General features: G+C 46.9%; 2 protein-coding genes across 7 annotated transcripts in view; one reads left to right on the top strand and one right to left on the bottom strand.

The window, feature by feature from the left end:
- The window catches only part of IPO4 (importin 4), a 35,088-nt gene extending 9,097 nt beyond the window's left edge, over window positions 1-25,991 (top strand). For 4 of the 5 annotated variants that reach the window (XM_030186397.1, XM_030186396.1, XM_030186399.1 and 1 more), the window contains exons 9-32: window positions 479-580; window positions 716-799; window positions 1,558-1,722; window positions 1,876-1,929; window positions 2,021-2,130; window positions 2,221-2,329; window positions 2,885-3,014; window positions 3,640-3,753; window positions 4,154-4,267; window positions 4,399-4,522; window positions 4,609-4,720; window positions 5,798-5,913; window positions 6,422-6,499; window positions 6,888-6,945; window positions 7,874-7,979; window positions 8,417-8,610; window positions 9,238-9,291; window positions 17,703-17,828; window positions 18,760-18,968; window positions 20,479-20,611; window positions 20,923-21,027; window positions 23,838-23,907; window positions 24,496-24,627; window positions 25,570-25,991. In XM_030186397.1, coding sequence (XP_030042257.1) covers window positions 479-580; window positions 716-799; window positions 1,558-1,722; window positions 1,876-1,929; window positions 2,021-2,130; window positions 2,221-2,329; window positions 2,885-3,014; window positions 3,640-3,753; window positions 4,154-4,267; window positions 4,399-4,522; window positions 4,609-4,720; window positions 5,798-5,913; window positions 6,422-6,499; window positions 6,888-6,945; window positions 7,874-7,979; window positions 8,417-8,610; window positions 9,238-9,291; window positions 17,703-17,828; window positions 18,760-18,968; window positions 20,479-20,611; window positions 20,923-21,027; window positions 23,838-23,907; window positions 24,496-24,626 — 2,598 coding nt within the window. In that variant the 3' untranslated portion in view covers window position 24,627; window positions 25,570-25,991. Of the gene's footprint in view, window positions 1-478; window positions 581-715; window positions 800-1,557; window positions 1,723-1,875; window positions 1,930-2,020; window positions 2,131-2,220; window positions 2,330-2,884; window positions 3,015-3,639; window positions 3,754-4,153; window positions 4,268-4,398; window positions 4,523-4,608; window positions 4,721-5,797; window positions 5,914-6,421; window positions 6,500-6,887; window positions 6,946-7,873; window positions 7,980-8,416; window positions 8,611-9,237; window positions 9,292-17,702; window positions 17,829-18,759; window positions 19,040-20,322; window positions 20,337-20,478; window positions 20,612-20,922; window positions 21,028-23,837; window positions 23,908-24,495; window positions 24,628-25,569 lie in introns of those variants that run through there. The other variant, XM_030186400.1, reaches the window with a different exon arrangement.
- LOC115456978 lies at window positions 10,980-15,585 on the bottom strand. Of its 2 annotated transcripts, none has more exons than XM_030186401.1 (3): window positions 15,243-15,585; window positions 13,059-13,472; window positions 10,980-11,876 (listed from the first exon to the last, which is right to left on the bottom strand). In XM_030186401.1, exons 2-3 carry the CDS (start codon window positions 13,201-13,203, stop codon window positions 11,200-11,202), a joined length of 822 nt encoding a protein of 273 aa, XP_030042261.1. In that variant the 5' UTR covers window positions 13,204-13,472; window positions 15,243-15,585; the 3' UTR covers window positions 10,980-11,199. The 2 variants fall into 2 exon arrangements, with proteins under 2 accessions (XP_030042261.1, XP_030042262.1); XM_030186402.1 differs by having other exon boundaries at window positions 15,380-15,585.
- Window positions 25,992-26,491: the final 500 nt, after the last annotated feature.

The raw sequence follows: 26,491 nt of genomic DNA, 5'->3' as shown, positions 1-26,491 counted from the left end.
CTACTCTCCACGATACCGGCACCTGTGCATGCTCAGTTTTCAGCGCATGCCTTCTGCAGACTGCCAAGGTAGAAAGAAGCGTTTTCCCACCAGCTGGGATATTTTCGTGGTGGTGATGTGTGGGGGGAAGAATACTTGGTGCCCACCCACTTCTTGCCTAGGCCCACCCAAAATCTGTTGTCTGGCTACGCCCCTGCATCCTAGGTGAATTCTCAGAGGTCACATGGCTCAGGGTGCATGGGAAACAGATTCAGAGCTAACGGCAAACCTGCTGAGTCCTCTCCTCTCTTCCCCCCCCCCCCCCCCTCCAAAACAGTCTGCACATCAGCTATGCGCTTAAGCAGCGAGCTGATTCTCAAGGACTTCAACGCAGGCCATGTTTCAGGCAATTAGCATCTCATGAAGCTCTATATTAAAGGCTTCTTTGTTAGACCTTCTCCACCCTCCCAGCTTCTTCTGGGATCTGTCTCGCCCACAGGTGCAGGCCATCGAGGCAATGGAGGTCTTTGACGAGTTGATGGAGAGCGAGGTGTCTATTATTGTCCAGCATCTCTATGAAGTTGTTCATTTCTGCCTAGAGGTGAGAGCAGCAGAGGGGAACTTCTTCTCTCCCCCCCCCCCCCCCCCCCCCGCCCCCAGCCTGCCAAGGGAGAAGGGATGAATAGCATCTGTGACTACTTACAAGGTTTACATTTGTCTGGTTTGGTTTTCACAGATCGCAGCAAACCGGGAACTGGGGGACAACCTGCGGGTGAAAGCCCTGGCCTGTATTAGCTTCCTGGTCAAACTCAAAAGCAAGGTGAGAGGAGGGAATGAGGTGAGGGATATTGGTCTGGTTTTGGGGGAGCATGGTGTGATGAATGAGCTGAGGGATACTGGTCTGGTTTTGGGGGAGCATGGTGTGATGAATGGGGTGAGGGATACTGGTCTGGTTTTTGGGGAGCATGGTGTGGTGAATGAGGTGAGGGATACTGGTCTGGTTTTTGGGGAGCATGGTGTGGTGAATGAGCTGAGGGATACTGGTCTGATTTTTGGGGAGCATGGTGTGGTGAATGAGCTGAGGGATACTGGTCTGGTTTTGGGGGAGCATGGTGTGATGAATGAGGTGAGGGATACTGGTCTGGTTTTGGGGGAGTATGGTGTGATGAATGAGGTGAGGGATACTGGTCTGCATTTTAGGGAGCATGGTGTGATGAATGATGTGAGGGATACTGGTCTGCTTTTTGGGGAGCATGGTATGGTGAATGAGCTGAGGGATACTGGTCTGGTTTTGGGGGAGCATGGTGTGACGAGTAGTTTTCTTTCATGTTGTCTCACTGACCCCACCTCCTTTGCCACAGAGTATAGTAAAGGGGTGGGGGTTACTGGTCTGGGTTTTTTTTTTTTTTGAGGCGTGGATAATCACTTACCTAGTCTCTTTCTTTGACATCACCTGTCCCTGCAGAGGATAGTGAAAGGGAAGGTAGCTCGGGGAGTGATGGCTGATCATGGCTCTCTCTGACATTCTTTCTCTGTCTCCGCACCTCCGCCTTCCCCCCCCCTTCCCCTGGGCTTCAGGCAATAGTGAAACAGAAGCTATTGGCTCCTATCCTGAACACGCTCTTCCCAATTATGAGCGCGGAGCCCCCCCTCGGGGAGATGGATCCTGAGGATAATGAGGACGACGATTCCGACATTGAGGAAGATGCAGAGGTCCAAACGCCCAAACACTTCTCTGTCCAGGTAAAGCAGCGAGTGCCTGGACCCAACTCTGTCGCTGTCTCGCCCTGTCTCTTTCTTTGTCGCTGTCTCCCATATATTCTCATTTTCTCGCTCTCTCTCTGTCTCGCTTTGTGTCCCTGGGGATGGTCTATAATGCCACCTGTCCTCTCTCAGGTTGTTGATATATTGGCGCTTCACCTTCCACCAGAGAAGCTGTTTCCTCAGTTGGTGAGTACCACGCAGCCCTCTCCCCTTCCCCCCTCCTCTTGCCTTACTGTCCAGCTGGTACGTGATGTCACTTCTGCCTCTCTCGCTGCAGACTCCACTGATGGAGCCAGCACTGCTCAGTGCGAACCCGTATCAACGTAAAGCTGGTCTGATGTGTCTGGCGGTGCTGTCCGAAGGCTGTGCAGACCACATGCGGCATAAGTAGGTGTAATGCATGTGATGGGAGATAACCTATATGTTTATAGCCGCACGTCAGCACTCTCTCTAAAAGTTTTTCCCTGTCTCTCTCAGGCATCTCCAGCCCATGCTGCAGATCGTCTGTCAGGCGTTGGGGGATGAGAGTCAGGTTGTCAGGAACGCTGCGCTCTTTGCTTTGGGACAGTTCTCGGAGAACCTTCAGGTATGAGTACAATTTAATCCAGCATCCTGCCTTTCCTTCCTCCGCCCCCTCCCCCAATCTTTATATTCTCATCCCTTGCCACCTCCTCCTCCTTTCACTCATAAAGGACATTTCAAAACTTTGCAGGAGTTATTTTACATTCTTCCATGCTGCTTCATTTCAATATCTCACCCTTACTTAGCATCCATTCTAGACCAATCCAGAACCTGTGGGTTATATCTGCCAACCAGCTGGCAGATGGGCATAACCCACTTGTTCTGGACTGATCTGTTGGGACTAAAGGAAATAAAATTAGCAGCTAAGAACTAATTTCTTCTTCCTTAGTCTCACCATCAGATCAGTCCAGAGCAAGTGGGTTATGCCCATCTGCCAGCTGGTCAATGGGCATAACCCACAGGTTCTGAACTGGTCTGATAGGACTAAAGGAAAGAAAAGTAGGTAAGACATAATTTCTCTTTTCCCCTTCTGCTGTCTGATCTCTGGTCTTCTCACACCCTGCAAGGTCCCGTCTCTCCTCCTCTCATGTCCTGCCATCTCCTGTTTCTCTCTCTGAAGCCTGATATCAGTAACTTCTCGGAGGAAATTATGCCACTACTGCTGAATTACTTCTCCAGTCTGGAACCATCCCACATAGGACACCTGGAGAAAGCCTATTATGCACTTGAGAACTTCGTGGAAAACCTGGGTAAGTGCCCTGATTCTGTGCCCAAGAGGAATAGGGTAGTGGGTGACTAAAGGATTATATCAAGGGTGTGGATGTAGAATACTTGAATTTCAGCAAAGTTTTAGCTTGGGGGCATCCAAGGGCTTTCTTTTATTGTATTTGTGTGGGCTGCGTGAATATTGTAGCTGGTTGTAACATGATTTCTGCTCAGAATGTATGAATCTCTTCTGAAATTATTATGCCATATCCACCAAACAGCTGGCTAATTAGATAAAAATGTTTTTTTTATTAAAAATCTGAATTGGGCCACATCCTGAGGTCAGGTGGGCTCCATTTGACCCACAGTCTGCATGTTGGACGCTCTGTTTTAGATTACGACCATCCTATGCAGGACACTAACAATCTGGACAGCCCAGTACTGCTTCGAAAGTGTAGAACTGAGTTAGAAACTGAATGAGTGACAGGCAATGCAGTACTTAAGGAATCGGTCCTGTGTGGAATTCTAATCCTGGCTTTTTGCCATGACTGTGTACATGGGACACACCTGTTCTTGTCTCTCATGGGTTGCAAAGGGGAGAGAAGGGGATGAGGTCTGTTTCTTGACTTGTCTCCGAGTTAAAGGACATCCCTCCTCTCTCTCGCCCAGGCCCAAAGATTGAGCCGTACCTTCCCACACTCATGGAGCGAATGTTGTCATCGTTGCGTGACTCGGAGAGAAATCGCATCAAGGAGCTCTCTGTCAGTACTATTGGATCTATCGGTACGTTTCTTTGGGGTGGGAGGTGTGGGGTTGTGATCTTTCTGAGCTCCCTTTCTAATATCCCGTGTAATACGGTGGTGGTTGGGAGGTGGGGATAGTGCTGGGCAGACTTGTACGGTCTGTGCCAGAGCCGGTGGTTGGGAGGCAGGGCTGGTGGTTGGGAGGCGGGGATAGTGCTGGGCAGACTTATACGGTCTGTGCCCTGAAGAGCACAGGTACAAATCAAAGTAGGGTATACACAAAAAGTAGCACGTATGAGTTGTCTTGTTGGGCAGACTGGATGGACCGTGCAGGTCTTTTTCTGCCGTCATCTACTATATGTTACTATAATACGGCCCCTTATCTGTGCTGTTTTTCTCTTCTCTCTAATGCTCATGCCTGTCATTAATCCCCCCTCCAGCCACGGCGGCAGAGTCGCTGCTGCTCCCGTATTTCCCAGCGGTGATTGAGCACCTGAAGGGGTACCTGGTAAACACACATGAGGATTTCCGGCCTGTTCAGATCCAGTCCCTTGGTAATTGAATTACTTTTTGATGTCATAAGCGGGTGGTGAGGCTTACAGATAACGGAGAGTGGGGCAAAGTAGGGTGAGAGAGGAGACGGGCGAGTGATCGGTCAGAGAATAAGTGTGTTCATGGGTTGCAGAGACCTTGGGACTCCTGGCACGCACCTTGGGCAAAGATGCTTTCCTACCCCTTAGTGAAGAATGCTGTCAGCTGGGCCTGAACCTCTCCGATCAGGTGGATGACCCTGATTTGCGGCGCTGCACGTGAGTTACTGTCGCAAAGGCTTTTGAGGAGGGTGTGAGGTGCAGCCTCGCCTCCTCACAATGCTGTCTTGGCTTCCTCCCCACAGGTACAGCCTCTTTGGTGCTCTGTCCTTAATGATGGGCGACAGCATTTCCCCACACTTGGAGAAAATGACAACCCTCATGCGCCTTTCTCTGAAGTCCACAGAGGGTGTGGTGGTAAGTAGCTGGGTGGGTGGGTGGGGATCCCTTCCCCCTTATGTATCCCTTCAGCAGAACTGCTACATCTCCTCTGGCAGAACCATAAGTACATAAGTACATAAGTAGTGCCATACTGGAAAAGACCAAAGGTCCATCTAGCCCAGCATCCTGTCACCGACAGTGGCCAATCCAGGTCAAGGGCACCTGGCACGCTCCCCAAACGTAAAAACATTCCAGACAAGTTATACCTAAAAATGCGGAATTTTTCCAAGTCCATTTAATAGCGGTCTATGGACTTGTCCTTTAGGAATCTATCTAACCCCTTTTTAAACTCCGTCAAGCTAACCGCCCGTACCACGTTCTCCGGCAACGAATTTCAGAGTCTAATTACACGTTGGGTGAAGAAAAATTTTCTCCGATTCGTTTTAAATTTACCACACTGTAGCTTCAACTCATGCCCTCTAGTCCTAGTATTTTTGGATAGCGTGAACAGTCGCTTCACATCCACCCGATCCATTCCACTCATTATTTTATACACTTCTATCATATCTCCCCTCAGCCGTCTCTTCTCCAAGCTGAAAAGCCCTAGCCTTCTCAGCCTCTCTTCATAGGAAAGTCGTCCCATCCCCAGTATCATTTTCGTCGCCCTTCGCTGTACCTTTTCCAATTCTACTATATCTTTTTTGAGATACGGAGACCAGTACTGAACACAATACTCCAGGTGCGGTCGCACCATGGAGCGATACAACGGCATTATAACATCCGCACACCTGGACTCCATACCCTTCCTAATAACACCCAACATTCTATTCGCTTTCCTAGCCGCAGCAGCACATGCTATTGCTCCCCTAAATCTCACAGCCCCCCCTTTTCCTATCAGCATTGGCAAATTGAATGCTAGTTTTGGGTTGAAACCAGGCTAGAAAAAAAAGGTGTTGTCCGCTGCACAAAGTGGCCGTGTCTTTTTATCAAAATATTTGATTTCCTGAGGCCTCTGGATGGGGAAAATTTAGCACAGAAATGCTTATGCAAAATACCAAACTCTGCTCTTGACTTCCTCCTTCGTCACTCTTTCACGTTCTCCGTCTCTTCCAGACTCACTATAATGAGAATAAATCATTTTTGCTGTTTGACGACGATGACGAGGCGGAGGAGGACAATTCCCAGATCCATGACGAGGAGATAGAGGATGATGACCCAGACATTGAAGGGTGAGACAAAGAGGAAAATACTTGCCAGGAAAGAGAAATTTGCTTTGTAGAGGTTGGGAAAAGGCATGGAAGAACAGGGAGGGAAATGTGGGAGGTGCTGGACAAGGAGCAGAGGTGAGAGGAGATATAGAAGCAGGGAGAGGCTGAGGTTGGACGCTGGGTGGATAGGAGGAAGGAACAGGAAGAGGCATGGAAGGGAGGAAAGAGAATGAGGGGTTGCCGGACGAGGCCCAAAGGTGACAGGATAGAAGCGGGAAGAGGCTGGGGGGGGGGGGGGGGGGTGAGGCCCAGAGGTGAAAGGAGTTGTAGAAGCTTGGATAGGAGAAGAGGAATTGCTAGGGGTGGGGAGTGTTGGGGTTCTGAGTGAGGCCCACAGGAGAAAGGAAAGCATGGGGAGAAGGGTTAGTGGGAAGAGGGGCTGGTTAAAGAATTCGAGAGGCTCAGGGTTGAAGACCAACTGTTAAAGAACATGGTAGCATCACTGGTGTTGCTGTTTTTTTATTCATAGGTTCACTGTGGAAAATGCTTATATTGATGAAAAGGAAGATGCGTGCATAGCCCTGGGAGAGATTGCCCTCAATGCCAGGTAAAATCATTCCCCAGTATTGCATTTGCTAAAATTTCTTAAGGGAGTGGGAAGAAGAGTGAATGACCTTTGTCAGTTTCTAATGGCTGTCTGTTTGCAATGTGACTGTTGTCTCGCTTGGGTCATAGCTGTATCTCTAAGACAGCGATTCCCAAACTGTGGGTCATGACCCCCAATGGGGTCACAAGGAGCAGGTCACATAATTCTCTGCTTCTGCTCAGTCGCTATTGCTTTGAATGAGTGGAGATCTGGGGCCACGTTACTTTTCCAGTGGATGAACGTTTGGGATTCTCTGCTCCTAAGCACTTGTCGTGTGCCTCTTTCTCTTAGAGGTGCCTCTATGCCAGCATTTCTGTCCCCATTGTAAGTCCTTTCTCCTCTTTCTCAGCGGTGCCTTCATGCCATACCTTGAGCCATGCTTTGAGGAAGTATTTAAACACCATGAGGTGAGTGTTTCCCTCCCAGGCAGAGCTGCTTTTTGGACTCTCTGGTACAGGCCCCCTAGATCAAAGCATTTCACTGCCCCCCCCCCCCCCCCCCCCTCCTGCATTTGGATCCCTCGGGAAGGGCGGGTCATATTTGGAGTTAGGATGGGTGGTGATAGCTTAAGCCTGTTGAGTATGAATATGGGACCAAGGGTCATAACTTTCCACTCCAATCGCCTGATTTTATACGTTATGGTCCAGCAGTTGCCTTCTCCTCCTTTTTTGGGTTTCCAGCCTATTCTCCCAACTGTCAGGATTGTCCTTCACCACGAACCCCTCTGCTTTCAAGTCCAGCCAATCCAGTGGCAATCCATTGATCAAGGGTAGCGTCCTCACCAGATCAGTCCAGAACTCGCAGGTGTTGGCGCCCATCGGCAAGCAGGTGTACATAGAAAAACACAGAAAAGTGCTTTGCCCTATAAGGACACTGTATAGCTCTAGCACTTCAGTATTTTTCTATCTCCAGCAGGTGGAAGGTGGCCTGCTGTGCAGCTGCTGGACTGGTGGATGAGGCCCACTCCTGGACCACTTGGTCAGTTGGTAACCAGTTGAGCAGGTCTGCATGGATCCTGACGTTGGGTGTCATCACTGCTCTCCCCCCCCCCCCCCCCCCTTCCCTTCCCCACACTGGGGCTGTGAACACTGCCTCTGCACAAAAGCCGGGCTCGGGGAAATGCCCTGATTTCTTTGCTGCCTAGATGATTCATAGGAAAACTTTCTCATCACAGTGTCTAGGGAAGCATCTCAACTGGAATTCCATGAATTTTATTCACTGTCAAATACTGACTGACCCTGTCCTATCTTTCTATCTCTTCGTCAATCCGTTTCCTTCCTCCCACCACCTCCATCCCTTTCTTTCTCCAAACCTCCACCCTCCTCCTGTCTCCAGTCCCCCCATATGAATATCAGGAAAGCTGTCTACGAGACGCTTGGTCAGTTCTGCCGAGCCCTTCATCTGATCTGCCAGAACAGCCCTTCACAGCAAAATTCAGAAGGTAAGGGGGGGCTGGAGTTAAGGGGAGGATAACACGGCAAGATGGAGTATGGGAGGGGCCATCTTAGAGTAACACAGTCTAGGATTTAGAGAGCAGGATGTCTGCAAGCCTTATTCTCTCAAGACCGCTTGGTATCGTGGGATCTTAAGAGAAAAAGGCCGGGGGGGGGGGGGGGGGAAACACCTCGTGTGATGTAATCTGGGATCTGGTGGACTGGGATCACTTAATGTGGTGCAGTTTGAGATCTGATCAGCAGGAGGTCGGATCACTTTCTACGGCGTAGTCTGGGATCTGGAGGGCAGGAGGTAAGCTGGGCCTTTTTGATGTGGTGAGATTTTTTTTTTTTTTTAGAGAGAGCAAAAGCTTAGGAGAGAAGGGGGCCTTATGATGTGGTGTCATGAACACGTTTGTATGTGTGTGGGTCTTCCCTTTTACAGCTCTTCAGAAAATGCTGGACCTGGTCTTTCCCGTGTTCTTCAAGTCCATCCAAGAAGACAAGGAACGGCTGGTGGTAATGAGCATCCTGGAGGCCATGAACGACATCGTCAAGGACTGCAAGAGCGTGGCCATGCAGGATGCCAGGCGGTTGGGTGAGATATGTCAGGTGGTCCGTCTGGTGCTACAGCAGAAGGTAAGATACTCAAAGCGTGAATGTAACAACCTTCAGTCTGTCTGTCAGCCCTTTTCTCATGGATGGAAAATTGGTTCCTATTGTTTGTCAACGATCTGCTCCGTTTATTTTCCATCTTGGAGTTTGCAGACCGTCTGCCTTTGTGCTTTCTTGAGCCCTTTTCTCATGCCAGATCTTTCCTAAGTCTTTATGAGGTCTTTCGTGGACACAGTACAATCCCAATTCACTCTGTCTCTTTCTCTATGCTTTTTCTCTCTCCCCTTCGTCTCTCTCTCTCTCTCTCTCTCTGTATCATCCTTGTGTGTTTAATCCCTCTCTCCATCTCTTGAGCTGTTTTTCTGTCTTTATTGCCCCTCTGTTCCCTTCTCTTTTGACATTTGCGAAACTTGTGGACACAGGGAGAGAGAACAGAAATTGCATTTTTTTTTATTTTTCTCTTAACCCTTTTGGGTGTTTCTTTCTGCCTCTATGGCTGTCTTTGATATATTTTTTTTCGGCCCTCCTCTCTTTGATACTTGGCACTGGACAATCTCTGCCCTCTTTTTTTTTTTTTTCTTTGACGTTATAACTTGGTCTCTGTGAGACTTCAACCCTCGCTCACAGACCCTCTTCATCTCTCCTCAACAGACTTGCTGTCAAGACCCTGAGGCTGAAGATGGTGAGGACGATGATGGACAGCAGGTGAATGAACCTGAGATGGACAGTTGCTGGTAACAGAAGACAGACGGAGCCAGATAGGGGCCAATGTTATAAAGTCATTTTTCCCTCATATAAGTGAATATAGGCACATGTCACGGCACTTAAAAGACCCCATTATGTAAAAGTGTCTGCATGTTTCGGGGGTGGAGTTTTGACAGGAGAGTGGGTGGAAGCGTGAATTTCACACTTAACCGGATGATTCTTCAAAGCGATTTAGCAGGCCCGACCTGGTAAATCGCTTGGTCGGGGCTAGCCACTAATTTTCAGCTGAACTTAAAACAGCTAAGTGCCACTGAAAATTAGCTTTTTTTTTTTTTCTGCAGGATTTGTGCTAGTATTTTATAAAGACACTAGGAAAAAATGCCCGTTTCTGAGCGGAATGAAACGGGCGCTAGCAAGGGGCCCCCTCCCTCCGTCCGTCAAAGCTACTTGCCTTGTTCGCTGTGGGCCATTTCGGCCCTCGAGTGTCAATAGCTCCGCCCTCGACGTCATGACGTTTTGACGCGAGGGCGGTGCAGACACTCCAGGGCACACCGGATATCTTGGGCGCCTCAACTTCCGTGGAGGCTTCAGAACGTTGGGGTTGCCTTTTATATATATAGATATAGGCTTCTCCCCTACTTGCTAAACTTCATTTTCCTACCAGCCTATTTTCAAAACTCTTTGCCTCGCTCACAAAGCCCCTCCACCTCGGCCTACCTTCCTATTTTTCCTCCTCAATCATACCCTATATACCCGACCCTCATCTCCGATGCAAACCGTTATGCGCACTTCAGCCCTTTTTTTTTCCTTTACTGCCCCAAAATTGTGGAATGACCTTCCACACTCAGTTAGATCTGAGGCTTCTTTTCAAAAATTCAAACAGCTCTTGGAAACCCATTTCTTTCAGCTGGCCACTCATTTGAGGGGTCCTGGCGGGTTATATCGGGGCCAGGCACCCCAGCTTCCCTACTCTGCCACTGTACCCCTCCCTCGAATTAATGATTTCTGTCCTATTGGAATTGGTGTTCCTTTCTGCTTCTTTAAAATTGTATTTTTTTTTCCCCTTTGCTAACCGCTTTGATCAACTTTTGTAGTTAGTGATATGTCAAGCTTCTTAAACTATAAAACGGACTGCAATCAGGCAACCTTTCCTAAAATTATCCTCGCAGAATGCTTTGCTAACCTGGTAGAGTATTTCAGGAGCAGGGGAGCAATGGGCTATTTTTCTGTTAACATACTTCATTTATGTGTGTGACCCTCAGCCCTCCCCATTCCCCTCCTCCGTGTGTGTATGTGTTCAGACTCGTCCTCGCCCATCATGAACCTTCGCTTGAGGCATTGCATACAGAGGATGGAGTCTTTATTGATATTTTCCTTCAGATGTGGGAAATAACAGTTGACAGACGTTGCTGTAATTCTCTGCTGCTCCCCTTCTGAAGGGCTCACCTGGCTTATGTCTCTGAGGCCCAGCTTTTCGGCTGCTGTACTTTCGTCCATGCTCTCGCACACCCCTAGGCCTCTTCAGGGACTGACCTGCAAAGGTACCTCCCTAGCCATGTTTGTCTCTCTCCTCTCTTCATCTCGTTCTTCTTTGGATCACCTCTGGTCTCCTTTGCTCTCTCTGTCACACGGATCTCTGAATAGCTATGTCTGTCTCTTCCCTACCTATTCTGAGATGTCTCTTGTGCTTTGGCTTCTCTCTCTCTCCCTAGTCCTGATGTCTTTTCCTTTAGCTCCTGGTTCAGAAATAGCGCTCTTTCCATTCCCTACCCTGGTTCTGAGATAGGTTTAATGCTTTGTGCTTCTCTCTCTGGACTGGGGAGGGGGTGTCTCTCTTAACAGTCTGTGTATGTTGGATTGGACCAGTCTAGGAAGGGATCCTGCCATCAGTCAGGAAGTTCACCCCATTCACACAGCATGTTCACCTGTTGTGGTCTTTCCCTGCCCTGCCCATCTCGGAGCACTTTCTGGCTTGCTGGTTGGGAGTAGAGAGTCCAGTCCCAGGATCAGGGGCCCACTAAGCCACCAGAAGGGGGCCACGGAGCAGAGGAAGGGAGCCACCGCTAGCCAGAGCAGGCCCCAGGAGGTAGCCTTGGAGACCCTGGAGCGGAGGAAGGGAGCCACCTTTGGCCAGAGCAAGCCCAAGGAGGGAGCCTTGGAGACCCTGGAGAAGTGAGGGAGCTTGGCATGGCCCATGCGACTGCAAATGTAAGCAGCAGCCAGTAACAGTGCAATGGAAGGGAGCAGGGCATCGGGAAGATAGGGGGGTGTTAGGCAGCTGGAAATATGGCAACGAACCGCCCCCCATTCCAGACAGTGTTCCCCCTTCAGGACTCCCCACAGAAAGTCCCTGCTGCCATAGGAAGCCCCCACCACCCAGCAGCTGAGTGTGAAGAGACTGTTCAGCAGAGGCAGCAAGGGTCCTGAGCTCCAGGCAGAGCAGAGACCCTCACTGAGGAGCAAGCCCGGCAGCAGGAGCAGAACACTGTTGTACATCTGATTCTGGAAGGCCATGAAGCGCAGAGAAAGACGATTCAGATGCCAGTCTTCCAGGCAGGCGCAGGCCCATTGGATCAGGAGGTACCCTGCAGGAAAGATGGACAAGGTGAGCAGGAGGATTTCTATTACATTCTCACACCAGTGACCGCACCCCTTCAGCGGCTGGAGCTTCCTCGCTGCAGTGACGGTACCCTTTTCCCCTCCCAGTAGACGTTAACTTGCAACAGTCACCCCACTTCCCTTCATCACAATCATGGAGCTTATAAACCGCTTAATGCCATAACTGGTTCATAAGTATATAAGTATTGCCATAGTGGGACAGACCAAAGGCCCAGCATCCTGTTTCCAACAGTGGCCAATCCAGGTCAGATACCAAAAAAATTCAAAACATTTTATACTGCTTATCCCAGAAATAGTGGATTTTCCCTAAGTCTGATTTAATGATGGTCTATGGACTTTTCTTTTAGGAAGCCGTCCAAACCTTTTTTTAAACTCTGCTAAGCTAACCGCCTTTACCAGTTCAGTGCGGCTAACAAAACATATTAATAATTAAAATATGCTACATATTAAAGCATACCACAAAGATATTTCCAGTTTAAAATTTTAAAAGCATGCACTGCCTATGCTTCTTTCTGATGCAACTTCCTGTAAGCGGGACACGGCAGAGGAAAGGCTCCAGCGGTCAGAGAGAGGCAGCTTACAGTGCTGTCTGTGCCATGACCCGCTTTGGAGGACCGGCGGGCTGGAGAGATGCCGGAGGAGGGTTCAACTGCAGGCGCTCCCTACCAGTGGGTGGCCCTGGGCATTGTGCTGGGCTCACTCAATGGTAGCTACGCCTCTGACCCCTATGTCACTTACTCACTCTTATCATAAAATTTTAATAAATTGGTAAGGCAAAACACCCCTTTGCCAAATCGGTTCTGCCCCGTTAAGTCATGCCGATCCATGTGGCCAGTAAATCAGTAACTTCTGTTTTTCCTGGCACTGACAGGCTCGCCAGTTGGCAATTTTCTGGGTCCCCCGCCCCACCCTCCCCAACCCGCCTCAAAGCTCTTTTTAGAAATTGGTGTAACGTTGGCCACCCTCCTAGAGACAGAGGTAGATTTGAAAGAGAGATTACAGCTTGCTGGTAGCAATATCACCTGCTTCCCCAAATTAGCTTCATGGGCTTCCTTGCAGTTCCCTCTCCCCCCCCCCCCCCCCCCCCCCCCCCCAGCACTGCCAGGCGCTATTTATGACCGCTAGGTAACAACAGGGTCCTGATTTACCTGTGATGAGGAAGTCTGTGAGGCTGAGGATGAGGATGGAATAGGTACCAATGGAATGCTTCTTTCTCCTGAGCAAAGGGAACGCTGGGAGGTTTATCATATTCCTCAGGATCTCCAAACACAGCACAGATTCTGCAACATTCATGGCAGCGCCTCGACCTCCACACAGTCCGCAAACCAGGCTTCTTTTCCCTCCCTTTTCACTCTGTCACACGTGGGGACCTGGTCTCTGTTTCTCTTTCCAGCCTTTGACCCATTCATGTACTTGCTGGTGGTGTGGTTTGTTTTTTTGGGGGGGTCTCTAGCCCCTGTTCCATTCATGGGATTACTTGTGCTCTGACTTCGCTCAGGGTATTGGTCTCTGTCTCATTCTTACAAAAGCCTGATCTCTGTAAGGTGCACAGTAGTGGGAAGCTGAGTGAAGAATGACAACATGAATTAATTAACCCGTATGCTTTTCTCTGCTGATCATGTGTCTCACATTATTCTCTGTAAATATGTCTTCTTATTAGAGGCTTTTCTACACCACTTGAAGGAGTGTACAATTCACACTTAAAAACATAAACTAGAAAAGGGACTCCAAATTATTATAGATGAGATTCAAACATGACAAGTATAGACTGAGGAAAACCTAAAACTCTTGGCATTGTATTCACTAAGGGGGTTTCTCGCTAACAGCACACTAATTCCATTATCGCGTGATAGATAACAGCATTGGGGAGGGGGGTCGTTTACTACAGCACCCCATCAGAATTGCATTCAGTATTCAATAATTGTATTAATGCACAATAATAACACACCTACCATACTGCCCCCACCCCCCGGCCATTTCACTAACTTTTCTATAATGTAGCAATAACACACTTATCACATACCCCTGGCGTTCTATTCAGAATTCAGTAACTGTGCTAGCACATGCCGGTAATATCCCGCAGCACTCATTCAATAACTGCACTTATGCCTAGCAGTACTAACCCACTTCCCCCTTGCTTCCGTGCCCACTGCATTCAATAATCAATCATGCTAATGCAGGGCAATAACAGTGCACTTAAATACTCCTACCATTATCAATAAGTGTACTAACACAAGAATAACACGTACTTAGGACATACCTCTGACATTCTGTTTTAATATTCAATGTCTATTAATGCATAACAATAGCACACCGCACACCTCTTCCCCCAGCGTTTTATTCAGCGTTCAATAACGGTATCGGCAGCAAAGGTTAAATCCTGAAACAATCTGCTAGCCTAGGCTTTGTTGCACTCGGTGGCAGAGTACTTTGCACACCTGTCCGGTAACAGTTTTCACACACTGACAGGCGGCTGAAGCGACCCATGTGTGTCCTAACTGAACGTTCCATACAACTGTCCTTCCCCGGCTTCCTGTTTTTGCTAATTATCACTCTGCACAAATTTCATCTGGCACGAGCCAGCTGGAAACATCCACTCTGCACCTTTACCTGTCATTCTACGATGTAGCCCTGTCACGTGCCTCAAGAGGCCCTTACTTGAGCAGCCTCCCTGATCGGGATCTGGCTGCAGGTACCCTTCAGATCAAGGCGTTGGAGAAGGAGATGACAAAGTTCTTTACGTCAAACCCCGCTCGTTAACTTGTCAGCTGAGATAACATGTTCAGAATGGTTCCCTGCTAAACAGGATCAGAACAGGCAAAGGGCTACTGCACACAGCCTACCTCCACCTCCGGGGCATACCTCGGAGCCACCCACTGTACATTTCACACATCATAGGAGCGTTTTAACAACATTGTTTGAGTTTATGAAATTGCATTTGCTAAGTAAACTAACTAGGTAAATGACTGCTCTTAACCACTGTAATAACATACTGAACATTCAAATTCTAGTCACTCATAAATAGCCATCGAGCTACATCCTTAGTTTTGATTAAATCAGCATTTTGCATGGCCTCTCAGAATCGGCTCAAAAAGCCTCGCCACTCTCATAGTAACATAGATGACAGCAGATAAAGACCTGTACGGTCCATCCGGTCTGCCCGACAAGATAAACTCATTACACATGGTATGTGTTAACTTCATATGTAGACCTCGCCATCCACCTGTCATCAGAGAGTTATCACACGTGGCTTTTTCCTTTTTTTTTTTTTTCCGCCATCCACCTGTCATCAGAGAGGTTATCGCACATGGCTTTCTCCTTTTTTTTCTCACCTGACGCTCATCAGGGAGCCGTTGTGCATGATTTCTCTTTACTCCTTTCCATTCAGCTGTCATCAGGGACTCCTCACCCGTAGGCTATAGCATTCTTTTTTTTCTGTATGGCGTATTTTATAAGACACCACGTTTACCTGTGTGGGGGGGCGTTCATCAGAGGTCAGGATGAGATCCGTCAGCTACTCCAGCAAATTCTTCTAAAGGGCGGTCCTGGACGGTGCTCTCTCGTTCCCTGTCTGTCTCATCTTCCTTTTTCTGCCCCCCACCCTCACCGACTGTCCTGCTGTTTCTCCATCTCTCTGAAGGAGTGAGTGTTCTACCTGGTGTTTGGATTCTGGGGAACCTGTTCAGCAGGTAAAACAGCCTCTGGTGCTTACTGTGGAGTCAGGGCGTGGAGCATCCCGGCCTTTCATCTATGTATGCGTGTGCCTCTCGCCAAATCTGTCGCCTCTTTTTATCTGCACCTTTGTGGCACTCTCGCTGGCTGGCTGTATGAGATTTATAACTTTTTTTTTTTGTGTGTGTTTTATTATTTTTTTATATTTAAGAGAGAGTACAACCAAACAATAAAAAAAAAATAGATTAAAAAATAGTATCAGTTCTTCTCGGACATCGGCGTGAAAAGTGCAAACGTTCTCAAACAGTTCACAGATAACAAAGACGCTGCTGTTACTGCATCAAAGTATTCCTCCCCTAAAAGCTTCTACAAACAAGTGAGTTTTTAATTGCACCGGCACTGGCACATAGACGCAATTGTCCCACCAACGCATTGCATGTCGATATCCCAGCTATCGAAAAAGGCAGCAGTTCTCATGACATTATATCGTACAGTAGCAATCTCATCCAAAGACAGACGCAACGCAGTCACCTAGGACTCCTAGGTGCTTACAAAGTTACTAAGTCTGTGCTTTGAAAATGAGCTTCTTTATTGCTAAATTGATGGAATATAAGTCTGCTTAATATATAAATCAGTAGAATCGCATCTGTACAGTGCAACAGTGCTTCTAATTGTGTGGGTACGTTTTCCTTCTCTCTCTAGGCCTTTCCTGTTTGGAGACACTGAGATGTTTGGATATTATTTATTCATTCGTTCATGACATTTATACTACTACTACTATTTAGCATTTCTATAGCGCTACAAAGCGTACGCAGCGCTGCACAAACATAGAAGAAAGACCGTCCCTGCTCAAAGAGCTTACAATCTAATAGACAAAAAATAAAGTAAGCAAATGAAATCAATTAATGTGTACAGGAAGGAGGAGAGGAGGGTAGGTGGAGGCGAGTGGTTACAAGTGGTTACGAGTCAAAAGCAATGTTAAAGAGGTGGGCTTTCAGTCTAGATTTAAAGGTGGCCAAGGATGGGGCAAGACATAGGGGCTCGGGAAGTTTATTCCAGGCGTAGGGTGCAGCGAGACAGAAGGACTAGATGGGGAACGAGATTAAGAAAAGGGGTGCGGTTAAAATTCAAATAGAGTTCGAATGTTTGGATATTATGGTTTCTGCCATAAGCCCCTCCCATGCGGCACGTGCATCTCACGAGTTATGCACATTTTCTCTCCGGTGAAAAATAATGTGACTGAAATCCTGAGCCCAGATCAAATGTGTTTTGTAATTTGTGTTCGGGTTTCTGGAAATAATACAGCTTAGCAGAACATTGAGTCTCAAGGCGAATTTTACAGTCTAATTTTATATAGCAATCCAGTGTTTGACCACAAACAGAAGAGAACGAGAGAAATGACGTCTGTAAGTCAGCTACCTCCAGCTTGTTCCGGTTATAGCAGGAGAGAATACCAGGATTCTGTCTCTCTCTTCTCTGCACCCGAGAATTGGAAAGATATGAGAGACCTTTTAATCGTGGCTACTGGGAGATAGATAGGGAGCACGTGGAACAGATTGGTTCATGGAAGCAGTGTGACCCCCCCCCCCCCCCCCACACACACACACCTGCTAATACTGTTTGTATCTCTCACCTGTAGCAGGAATGTTCTGATAGTGTTTCTGTCTGCTCTGAAGTGCTGTATCATTTATCAAAACTATCGCCTGACATGGCCACATTTCGCCCACAGGCTGCATCAGGGGTAGAAACTGGTGTATAAATAAATACATATAAATGAATAGTACATACAAAATCAAAACAAACAATTTAAAACAATGCAATAGCAGTAAAACTAATGACTATTAAAACATAAATTATAAAATGCAAAATAACTTGAACCTAAAAAAAAAATGTAAATTAATGAATACACGTGGCAGACCCTTCATATAGGTATTAATTTACATTCTTTAGGTTCAAGTTGTTAATGTTGTTTTGCATTTTATCATTTATGTTTTAGTTTTACGGCTGTTGCATTGTTTTGATTTTGTATATACTGTTCATTATTTGATCTGCTTGTTTGTTGATTGCTACGCTTAGTTGCGGATCATTGTCTCTTTTTTTTTGGTTGTGTTTTGCCACAGGCGGAGTATGACTCTATGCTGATAGAATACGCAGGCGAGGGGATACCTCTCTTAGCACTTGCGGTTGGGGGACAGATATTTGCTCCTTACTTTGCTGGATTCCTACCCCTGCTCCTCAGTAAGATGGTAAGCTCGTTCACGATCTCCTCTTTCTCTTTCCTTTGTAGGTTTTATGTCTGTTTATTAGATTTGATGATATACTGCCCTTCTGTGGTACAACCAAAACAGTTCACATATTACTGTATATACAGGTACATAGATAATCAACATTGATGAGTAATATTTCTACACTGCACCCAGTGATTGCATAAATACACACCCAGAAATTATTGGTGATATTTCACACACCAACTATAAACTGATAAGCATCTTCTACCATTTAGTTCCTATAACCCAGGACAAGGAATAAGTGGATTAACAGAGAACCGTGTAAAAGGAAAAATTTAAATCTTACTTGCTAGTTTTCTTTCCTTTAGTCACACCAGAAGAGACCAGGACTTGTGGGCTTGTATCCATCTAACTGGGAGGGATATGGGCAGATCGTGGAGGGGAGGGGGGTGGTGTTCCTAGCAGGCGTAAATGCTGGCGCCTAAAGTTGGGTATGGGCATCCGCTATAAGTGCTAGTCTACGCCGGTGTTTTCCAAGTCCGGTCCTGGAGTACCCCTTGCCAGTCAGGTTTTTAGGATATCCACAGTGAATATCCATGAACTTGATTTGCATGCACTATCTCATTGCGGATATCCTGAAAACCGGACTTGGGAAACGCTGCTAGTTAATGTGTACCCGATGTTGTTGGTATATCATACTCCCAGTGATGGCATATACAGTATGCACCTCTGACAAATATGCAGCTTTGTGCTTTGCAGTTATCAGTAATATCTCGAACACCTAAAGGTAATTTTAAATATATTCCCAGAGGATATTGCAATATGAACTTAGTGTTTTATTGTTAATGTGTTATGGACCCATTGGTAACTCGAGCTTTATTCTAGTTTTCCAGATGGGCCGCAAGATGTCCCGTCTTGATGCTTATCTGATATCTCCTCTCTCCTACAGAAACCGAACAGTTCAGCGTCGGACAAGTCATTTGCCATGGGCACGATTGCAGAGACTGTTCAGGAGCTGGGTCTCTTCTCTGCCCAGTTCTTGCCTCGCCTTCTGCCGGTGTTGCTCGCTGGCGCCAGAGACGAGAACGAAGAAGTGAGGAGCAATTCGGTTTTCGGCCTAGGCGTGGTGGTGGAGCAAGGGAAGGAGGCTGCGTTTGAGTATCCTGTTGGGATCAGAGCCAGTTTCTGGGGGCAGGCCTCTCTTGGGTGGTATTGATGAGTGACTGCAGGTAATGAGGACGAGAAACAATCGGAAACTTTACATTAGCCTGGCTAAAAGAAAGCTACACCTTTTAGCTCAAATCCTAAACTCTTGATTTTGTTATAGATAGATTTGGAGAGAGCTGGAAGTTGGGAGGTTTCTTGGGGTCCTGCGGGGCTGTGCTGTTTGTTCGCTGAACATGGTAAATTAGTATTGTTTATTTCAGAAGCGACATCCCTCCAGCTCTCAGGGCTGACAGTGCTGGGTTGTGTTTTCTGGGGTGGGGACTACTTTGCTAAGAGAGATCAGTATTGAGAAGCCTTTATCCGGCTAATCAGCCCCCGCTGTCTGGACAAGTGCCTTGAATATCCTTACAGTTGGCCTCTGCACTGTATGCATAATTTGGGGGCAAAGTGTGGGTGGAACCAGGGCGGTCCCAGAGTGTATCCAGATAGTGGCAGTATTCTGTCTGGTATAGAGGCCGACTGAATTTCAGATTCGGCACCAAAACTGGCCTGAAATCCAGGTTCGGGTTTCGGCTGAAAATGTTGGTGTATTTTCATCTGAAACAGAAACTCCCCACCCCTAAAGAAGATGAGTCTCCCTGCTGACCTGGTCATAAGTTCACCCTCCCTCCCATGGCCTACTTTAACAAGCCCTGGTGGTGTAGTGGGCTCTTCAGGGCAGGAAAGAACCCCACTCTTTCTTGCCCTGTGCCGCTGATGGCTTAAAATGGCTGGCAAGACTGCCAACCAGTTGCTTTTGCCAGTCTCAATATGGCTGCCCGGACAATCCCGCAGCAGCCTGTGGCTGGAAGCAGCTTATAAGCTGTTCACTGCTGTGGGCTAAATTTTGACCCCTGAGTTTTCTATACCAATTTCCTGATTTAAATATTCAAAATGGTTTACACACATAATAAAAAAACAATAGAAAATCAAAACAAGAATCAAATTTCAGTTGAACAGTACTAGAACAGCTCATGTATAATGAAACAGAAAGGACAACAGTATATAGAACTTTACACCAAACAACACCCCCCCCCCCCCCATTACGTTCCCCTGTCTACCTCTCAAACCCCATCCACCCCCCTTATTCATCAATATCAGTTGAGCACAGAACACATGTTGGTAATGCAAATAGAACATCCAACTTTCTGGCTCTTATACTTCCCGATCATCTTCCCTATGTACTAACAAATGTACAGTATATAAACCCCCCCATATGGTCATGAAAAGTATTTTCTGTTTAATAGAGGACTTAGCTTGTCTTTTCTCCAACAACAACATCAATGCATGGAATCAATTTTGCCAGTTTCAAAAGGAAAGGTAAGTTGTTTTTTTTTTTTTTTGCTTATCCAAACACCGAGTGGGTTGTAATGTCAACTGAGTCCAAAGCATTCTCCCGCATGTCTTTTCTGTTCTCCCCGTCTTATCTGCTGCCATGTTTCCTAAACATCCTTTATCATAGACACTACCCCAACATCCTGGGAGTTCTTTCTTCCATCATTGCTCAAGAGGAAAATGCTCGGGTCAAGGACAACGTCTGTGGTGCAGTGTCACGCTTGATCATGACCAGTCCAGATCGTGTCCCAGTAGATCAGGTAAGGAGATCATGGGGTCTTCTCAGCCAGAGAAAGGGGAAGGGAGGAGAAATGTATCAGAAGTTCCATTATTCTGCTTTGTTGTGGCTAGGTTCTCCTGGTAAGAATGAGTTGAATGGACCAATGAGATGTTTTGGATATTTTAAGGTCTCCTGGTGATGTGATGATGGAATGGATGGGCTGAAAAGGTAGTTTGGGGTATATTAGAGTCTCGTATTGCTACTGATGAGGAAGTTGAGATGTACTGGGTGGATGAAGAGGTGTCTCGGTGATGGATGGATGGAGTAATGAAGTGTTTCTGGATTAATTAGGTCCTTCCAGTGCTGTTGAGATCTATGCCTCTAAGGGATGATTTTGAAGAAAATACAACATCTTTCTCTTGCATTGCGTTTTTATATAAGGAAAACCCTAAACAGGTAACTATGTCCCTTCCGGTGCTACCTTTACTTTTCCCTCCATATCTCCCACTTCCAGTCTGATCACCTTATATGCCTTTTATCCTCTCTCCAAATTGTACCTCTTAGCCCTTTCACCACCTCGTTTCTCCAACCCTTCCTTATATTTTTTACATTACTTTTGGCTGCTTCTAACCCCGATTCTTTGTCCTTCTCGTTCCAGCCTCTTTAGTTCCTGCCCACCCTTTCCCTCCAAATCTCCTCACCATCTTTCATGTTCCACTCACCCCGCAACCCTTTCATCTTCTCTAATCTACATTCTCCTGCCCCCTTGCCTTCCTCTGTCCCAAGAATGTTCAAGAAAGTGGAGACTTCTTTTGTTTCTCTACTTTGTGTGTGTGTGTGTGTGTGTGTTGGGGGGGGGGGGGGGGTCCAGATCTGTCGAACAAGGAAGGCAACACCCAACTCAAGGATGAGGAAAGAAAAGCATATGCAGCTGTGTAGGCCACAGCAGGACTGCATGGCCCTTCCAGAATGGAAGCCTCTCTTGCCAGTGCATGGTCTACTGTAATAATTTGGGGGGGGGGTCAGTTGCTCCCCACACACACACACACACACACACACTCTTCCCATGTGCAGGAGAACCACTCAGCTGCTGCCCATGTTCAACAGGCACCCCAGAGCTACCAAAACAGATGGGACAGCTTCCTCCCTTCCAATAGTGTCACAGCTTCCCTGTCTGCAGCTGCTGGTGAAGAGAAGTATGGTTGCTCAGATGTTAGAGGAGGATGGAAGCACTAACAAGGGTCTGTATCAGGCAGACCCTCTCTTGACTTAGCTCTTGATCTTCGCCTCTGCTTATCCTGGATTCTGCAGGAGAACTGAAGTCACCTGCTCATCCTAGAAGCAGACAAAAAGCCAGGCGTCTGAGATGAGTGGGAATTGTGCTTAACTGGGGGAACACGCCAACGACTGTTACCTCGGGATCCAGGGGGTCCTGCTGTATCCAAAGAGGCAACCTGAAGACTGTTGCCCTGGGAGACCTATGGGACCTGGAGATCATTGCGCTTGGAGCCTAGAAATACTGCATCCAGCTCATGCTACCATCTCCTGAAGAAGACCAGCCTCTCCTGTATTACCATTATGTCACTGACACGTATGGGTCAAATAGCGCTAAACTAGAAATTCACCCCCAAAAACGAGCAGGCCAGCAAGAACAAGGTAACGCTGTTGAATCTTTCAGTGTCTTTTATCTTTTTTTTTTTTTTTCAAACAACCAGCACACATACAACTGTAACAACCAGAGCTGCCTGCTCGTTAGAGAAATGGGGAAAGAAAACTCCTTATTAATTTATTTAGTTAATTTTAACCTGGCTGCCTCTCACAAAGGTATTAACCCTTTGCTATTCAAAAGGGCAACCCTTCCCTTAGAAATTGAATTATCAGAAGGGAGGTGGGGAGGAAAAGGGGGAGGGACTCGGGACACCCGAGCATACTCCTGAGGCGGAAAGCTAATAAAGCTGAAAGTTCTAACAAGCCTCCAAAGAATTCCTGTGGCACAGAGAAAAAGCAGACAAAAGCCAAAATAGAAGAGAAAAGGCTAAAAAGCAGCCAAGAGAGACTAGTGGGCTCACTTCCTACCTGCTGGGAGACTGAGAAAATACTGAGGCTAGGGTCACGTGACCAGGGCTCCTATTGGCTCGCTAGAGTCAAGAGTTTTTTCTCAGTCTCCAACCTGCTGGAAGGCGAGCACAACCCCATCAGTCCAATCCTGGGCCGGTCCGGAGGGATGCTAAGGAATGGTTGATTTTGCAAATAGTCACATTTTTCCCTCTGATCCCTTCCCCTTCACAGTGTTGCTAATAAACTAAAAGAATCAGTCGTAGCTCTGGGCTTCCTCACCAGTCTGTTTACCTTCACAGTGGACTCTTTGCTGCCACTCCCTACCTCTTTTGCTTAACCACTTCCTTATTCAGTTAAGAACCCCCGGAACATTTCCTTTCCTTTGTTTACCACTTTATTTTTCTTTGTTTTTTTTGTTTCAAGAATTTTATTGAAAGAATATGTAAGTAAAACAATCTAGTTAAGAGGAAGGAACTCGACAGATTTTGCTGTGTCAACAAGAAAAGTCGTCAGCTTAATTAATGTACTCTCAAACTAAGAGGTTTGAATATTTCATCTACATATCTCTTCCCAGTCCCTCTGTCTACTTCTGCATTCATGAATCCCAATAAAATTATACAGAGGCATTAAGTACCATCAGCTTGCCCTGAACTCAGAAGAACTTTCTTCCCTCTGTAGCATTACAGAACGGCTCTAGATTTCAGGACAGGCTAATCAGTCCTGGTCTTACCCCCACCCCTCCCCCAAGCACATGCAGGCACATATGCAGCCTTCCTTTTCATAGGGAATGCAATGGGGAAATCAAAGCTACAAGTCCGTGCATGCAAAACCAGGACCAGATCAATCTGTCCTGGAAATCTTGAGCCAGTTACTACTAACCTTGTTCCAATTTGAAGCCATGTTGCCAGGGCCTAAAGTAACTTGCCTCATTCCTGCTCCTAACTTTGTGTGGTTCGATTTTACTACTTTTCTCCAGTCTTTTGGATCCTCCCTTATCTCCAAAGACAAGTTACCTGGAGGGGAGACAGGAGTCAACACTTTCTTGAGGTCTTCTAGTATTTTGGGATGCTCCCCATCTGGTCCCAGTACTTCATCTGCTTTCATTTGTTGATAGATCTGTTCTCGACATCTCCCTTTTTGTCTTTGTTCTTCTCTTGTTTTCTCTTCATCTGTCCTTCTCTTCCCTATTCTCCCTTTCTTCTTCCTAGGTGGTCCTGCATATGAAGGAGGTTGTCCGGATTTTTAGCCATGTCTTGGGGACAGAAGAAATTAAACCAGGTAAGAGAACTGGCCCCCGATTTTCAAAAGGGAGCCAGCTAAGTGGGGTGGTTTGCAAAGCTGAGGGGCACAATGAGGGAGGCTGAGGAACACCCAGTCATAAATGGGTAGAAAAAGCAGAAAGGAACAAGTTCTCAGTTTGAGCAAAATGAGGGCAGAATCCTTTGGCCAAGCAAAGGATGTGAGAAGGTGGGATTGCTTTGTGGCTGTCAGCTGGTTCTACACATTTCTGATGGATTTTCATATGGCTTTGAAGATAAAATGAATCTTCTTGCAGTCTGATTTTTTTGTATGTGGTATGATTTCCATAGCGGCACTCCAGACCGGTCTATAACCCAACAGTCTGGAGTGCCTGAAGGAAAGAAAATTAACAAGTAAGACCTAATCTCACCTTCCCAAGGATACTGGATCATTATTGAATAATCCAAAAAAATATTGCACACAGGTCCCTTCTTCACCTATACATATAGGTGTGTGTCTTCTCCTCTGTCTTTCTTGCCCTGATATATATATATATTATTTAACATTCCCTACTACATATACCCATCTCGTACCAACCATTTCATATCATCTTTCTCCTTCACTCAGAGACCATAGCTACGATCCTCCTCCTGCTGAAGGATATGGCACAGAGGTTCCCTCAGGAGCTCCAGAGTGCAATAATGTCACTTCCTGCAGACAAGGCCACCAAAATCAACACTGCCCTGGCTGCCCCATGAGGTGAGTACACGGCGTACTGTACACACGCTTCCCTCACAATAATTTGTTCATGTTTATATCTGCGTGTCTGCATACATAGGACCAGGGGTGTGCTGGTAAATTTTTAACAACAGGCTCTTTCTCCGGACGTAGCCAGCTCTGCAGTTGGAAGGGCCAGGGGTGGCTGGGGGGGGGGGGGGGGGAGCAACACTTGCCTCTCTCTCCTCCTTCCCTTCGTACGGGCACGCTAGGCATACCTTTGCTGGCAGCCAATAAATGGACTGCCACCACTCCCAACGTCTTGCTCTGAGCAACATGCTGGAACGTCTCACACATGTTCCAGAAGTCCCAGAGCTGGAAACAAGGAGCGGGGAGCAGCAGTAGTCTATTTACTTGGCTGGCAGGGCTCAGCATCCCCACCAGCAAAGTAAAAGAGAATTCAGCAGGGGGCCCAAGCCCACATTTTGAGAGCCAGTTGTTAAAGTAGCCATGGAGGGCCCTACTTTAACAACCGGCTCCCAAAATTCTTAAAAACTTAACAACCGGCTCTTGCGAGCCTGTGAGAGCCTGCTCCAGCACACCACTGCATAGGACCCACATGCACAGCCTGTGTAGGTTCACATGCTCCATGGTGCTAGAAGGTCTTCATCTAAGATCCCACTGGCAGTAAAGTTAACCATCTAAGCAGCATCCGCATCCATGGACAGAAGGTTCCGAAAAGGGGTTCCGTGCAAACATGATCATAGTTACACATTGGGTTCGTGGCAGCCACACTACTTAAGCAACATGAGAGCCTGTTGTCCTTTTCCGTAGAGAGAATTTGTTTTGAGTGTAAACGGGGCTGTGCAGTGATGGTACGAGGGACATCAGCATAGCCTTGATATGGGTTGACTTTAGCAATGAGTGAGTTGTCGAAAGGACATTCCTTTATTGGCGTCTTTCTTTCTCCTCTGTTTCCTTTAGGGTTCCAGAAGCCATGTTGCTCATGCCTCAGAGGGACCTGGAGTGTGAGTCTCTCAAACACCCATGCTACTTTTAGGAACTAAGGATTCCAACCTCTGACCTGAAACAGCCAAAGAAGAAACTGCCACAATGTAAGCACAGCAGCGGCCACGGCACCAGCATCCAGCCACCACTTTTATAGAAAGAGACACTGCCCCCGTTCTTGGCTCTTTCAGTCTGTTATAAGTGTTTGGATTACACTGCAAGGCTGTTCCACCTCTGGACACACTCTCCCCTGGCAGGAATTGCACATCTTACTCCCAGACCTTGGTGGGAAACTGCACTCTCCATCCGCCTGTTTGCTGGCAGTTGGGTTGGATAATGCGAAGTTGAAATTTCCTCTGTTCGGTTGAATTTTATTTAAAATGCATTTTGAAGTTGAAGGTTTGAGACTTTTTCACTGTTTCACTAGGCATGGTCTCTGACAGGCACTTAAGAACTGTTTTGAACATTTACTAAGGTTTACAGTTTTATCCTCCCTGCTCCACCCTCCTGGTTAGAGAGATGAAACAGTAAAATGAATTCTCTATTAATGACTGTTTCGTTGTGCAGAATAGAAAAGGACTCTGTGCTCTGCAATAAAAAAAAGTACCCATTCAAAAAAATACAAAAAACTGTTCTGTTTGAAAGCAGGTGCCTGTGTGTTTGTGCTGCTATACAAACTGTCAGGTACACAGTGTGTGTGTTCAGTCTGCAGGATGTGAGTTACGTTGATGTATGTCTTGTAGTTAGGAATTATTGTTATGGGAAATCTTGCAGTAAAATTAAAAAACGTTCATTACTCAACAAATGAAAGAAGACATTTACACAGTTCTGTAGCTGAAAACTTTAATACTGAATTCATAAAATACCAAAAACTATTCCAACACATTTATTCCTAAAT

The sequence above is a fragment of the Microcaecilia unicolor genome, chromosome 14 (genome assembly GCF_901765095.1).
Source record: "Microcaecilia unicolor chromosome 14, aMicUni1.1, whole genome shotgun sequence".
Taxonomy (NCBI): Eukaryota; Metazoa; Chordata; class Amphibia; order Gymnophiona; family Siphonopidae; genus Microcaecilia; species Microcaecilia unicolor.
The sequence above is the reverse complement of the archived record's forward strand: the minus strand, read 5'-3'. Positions and strand labels throughout refer to the sequence as shown.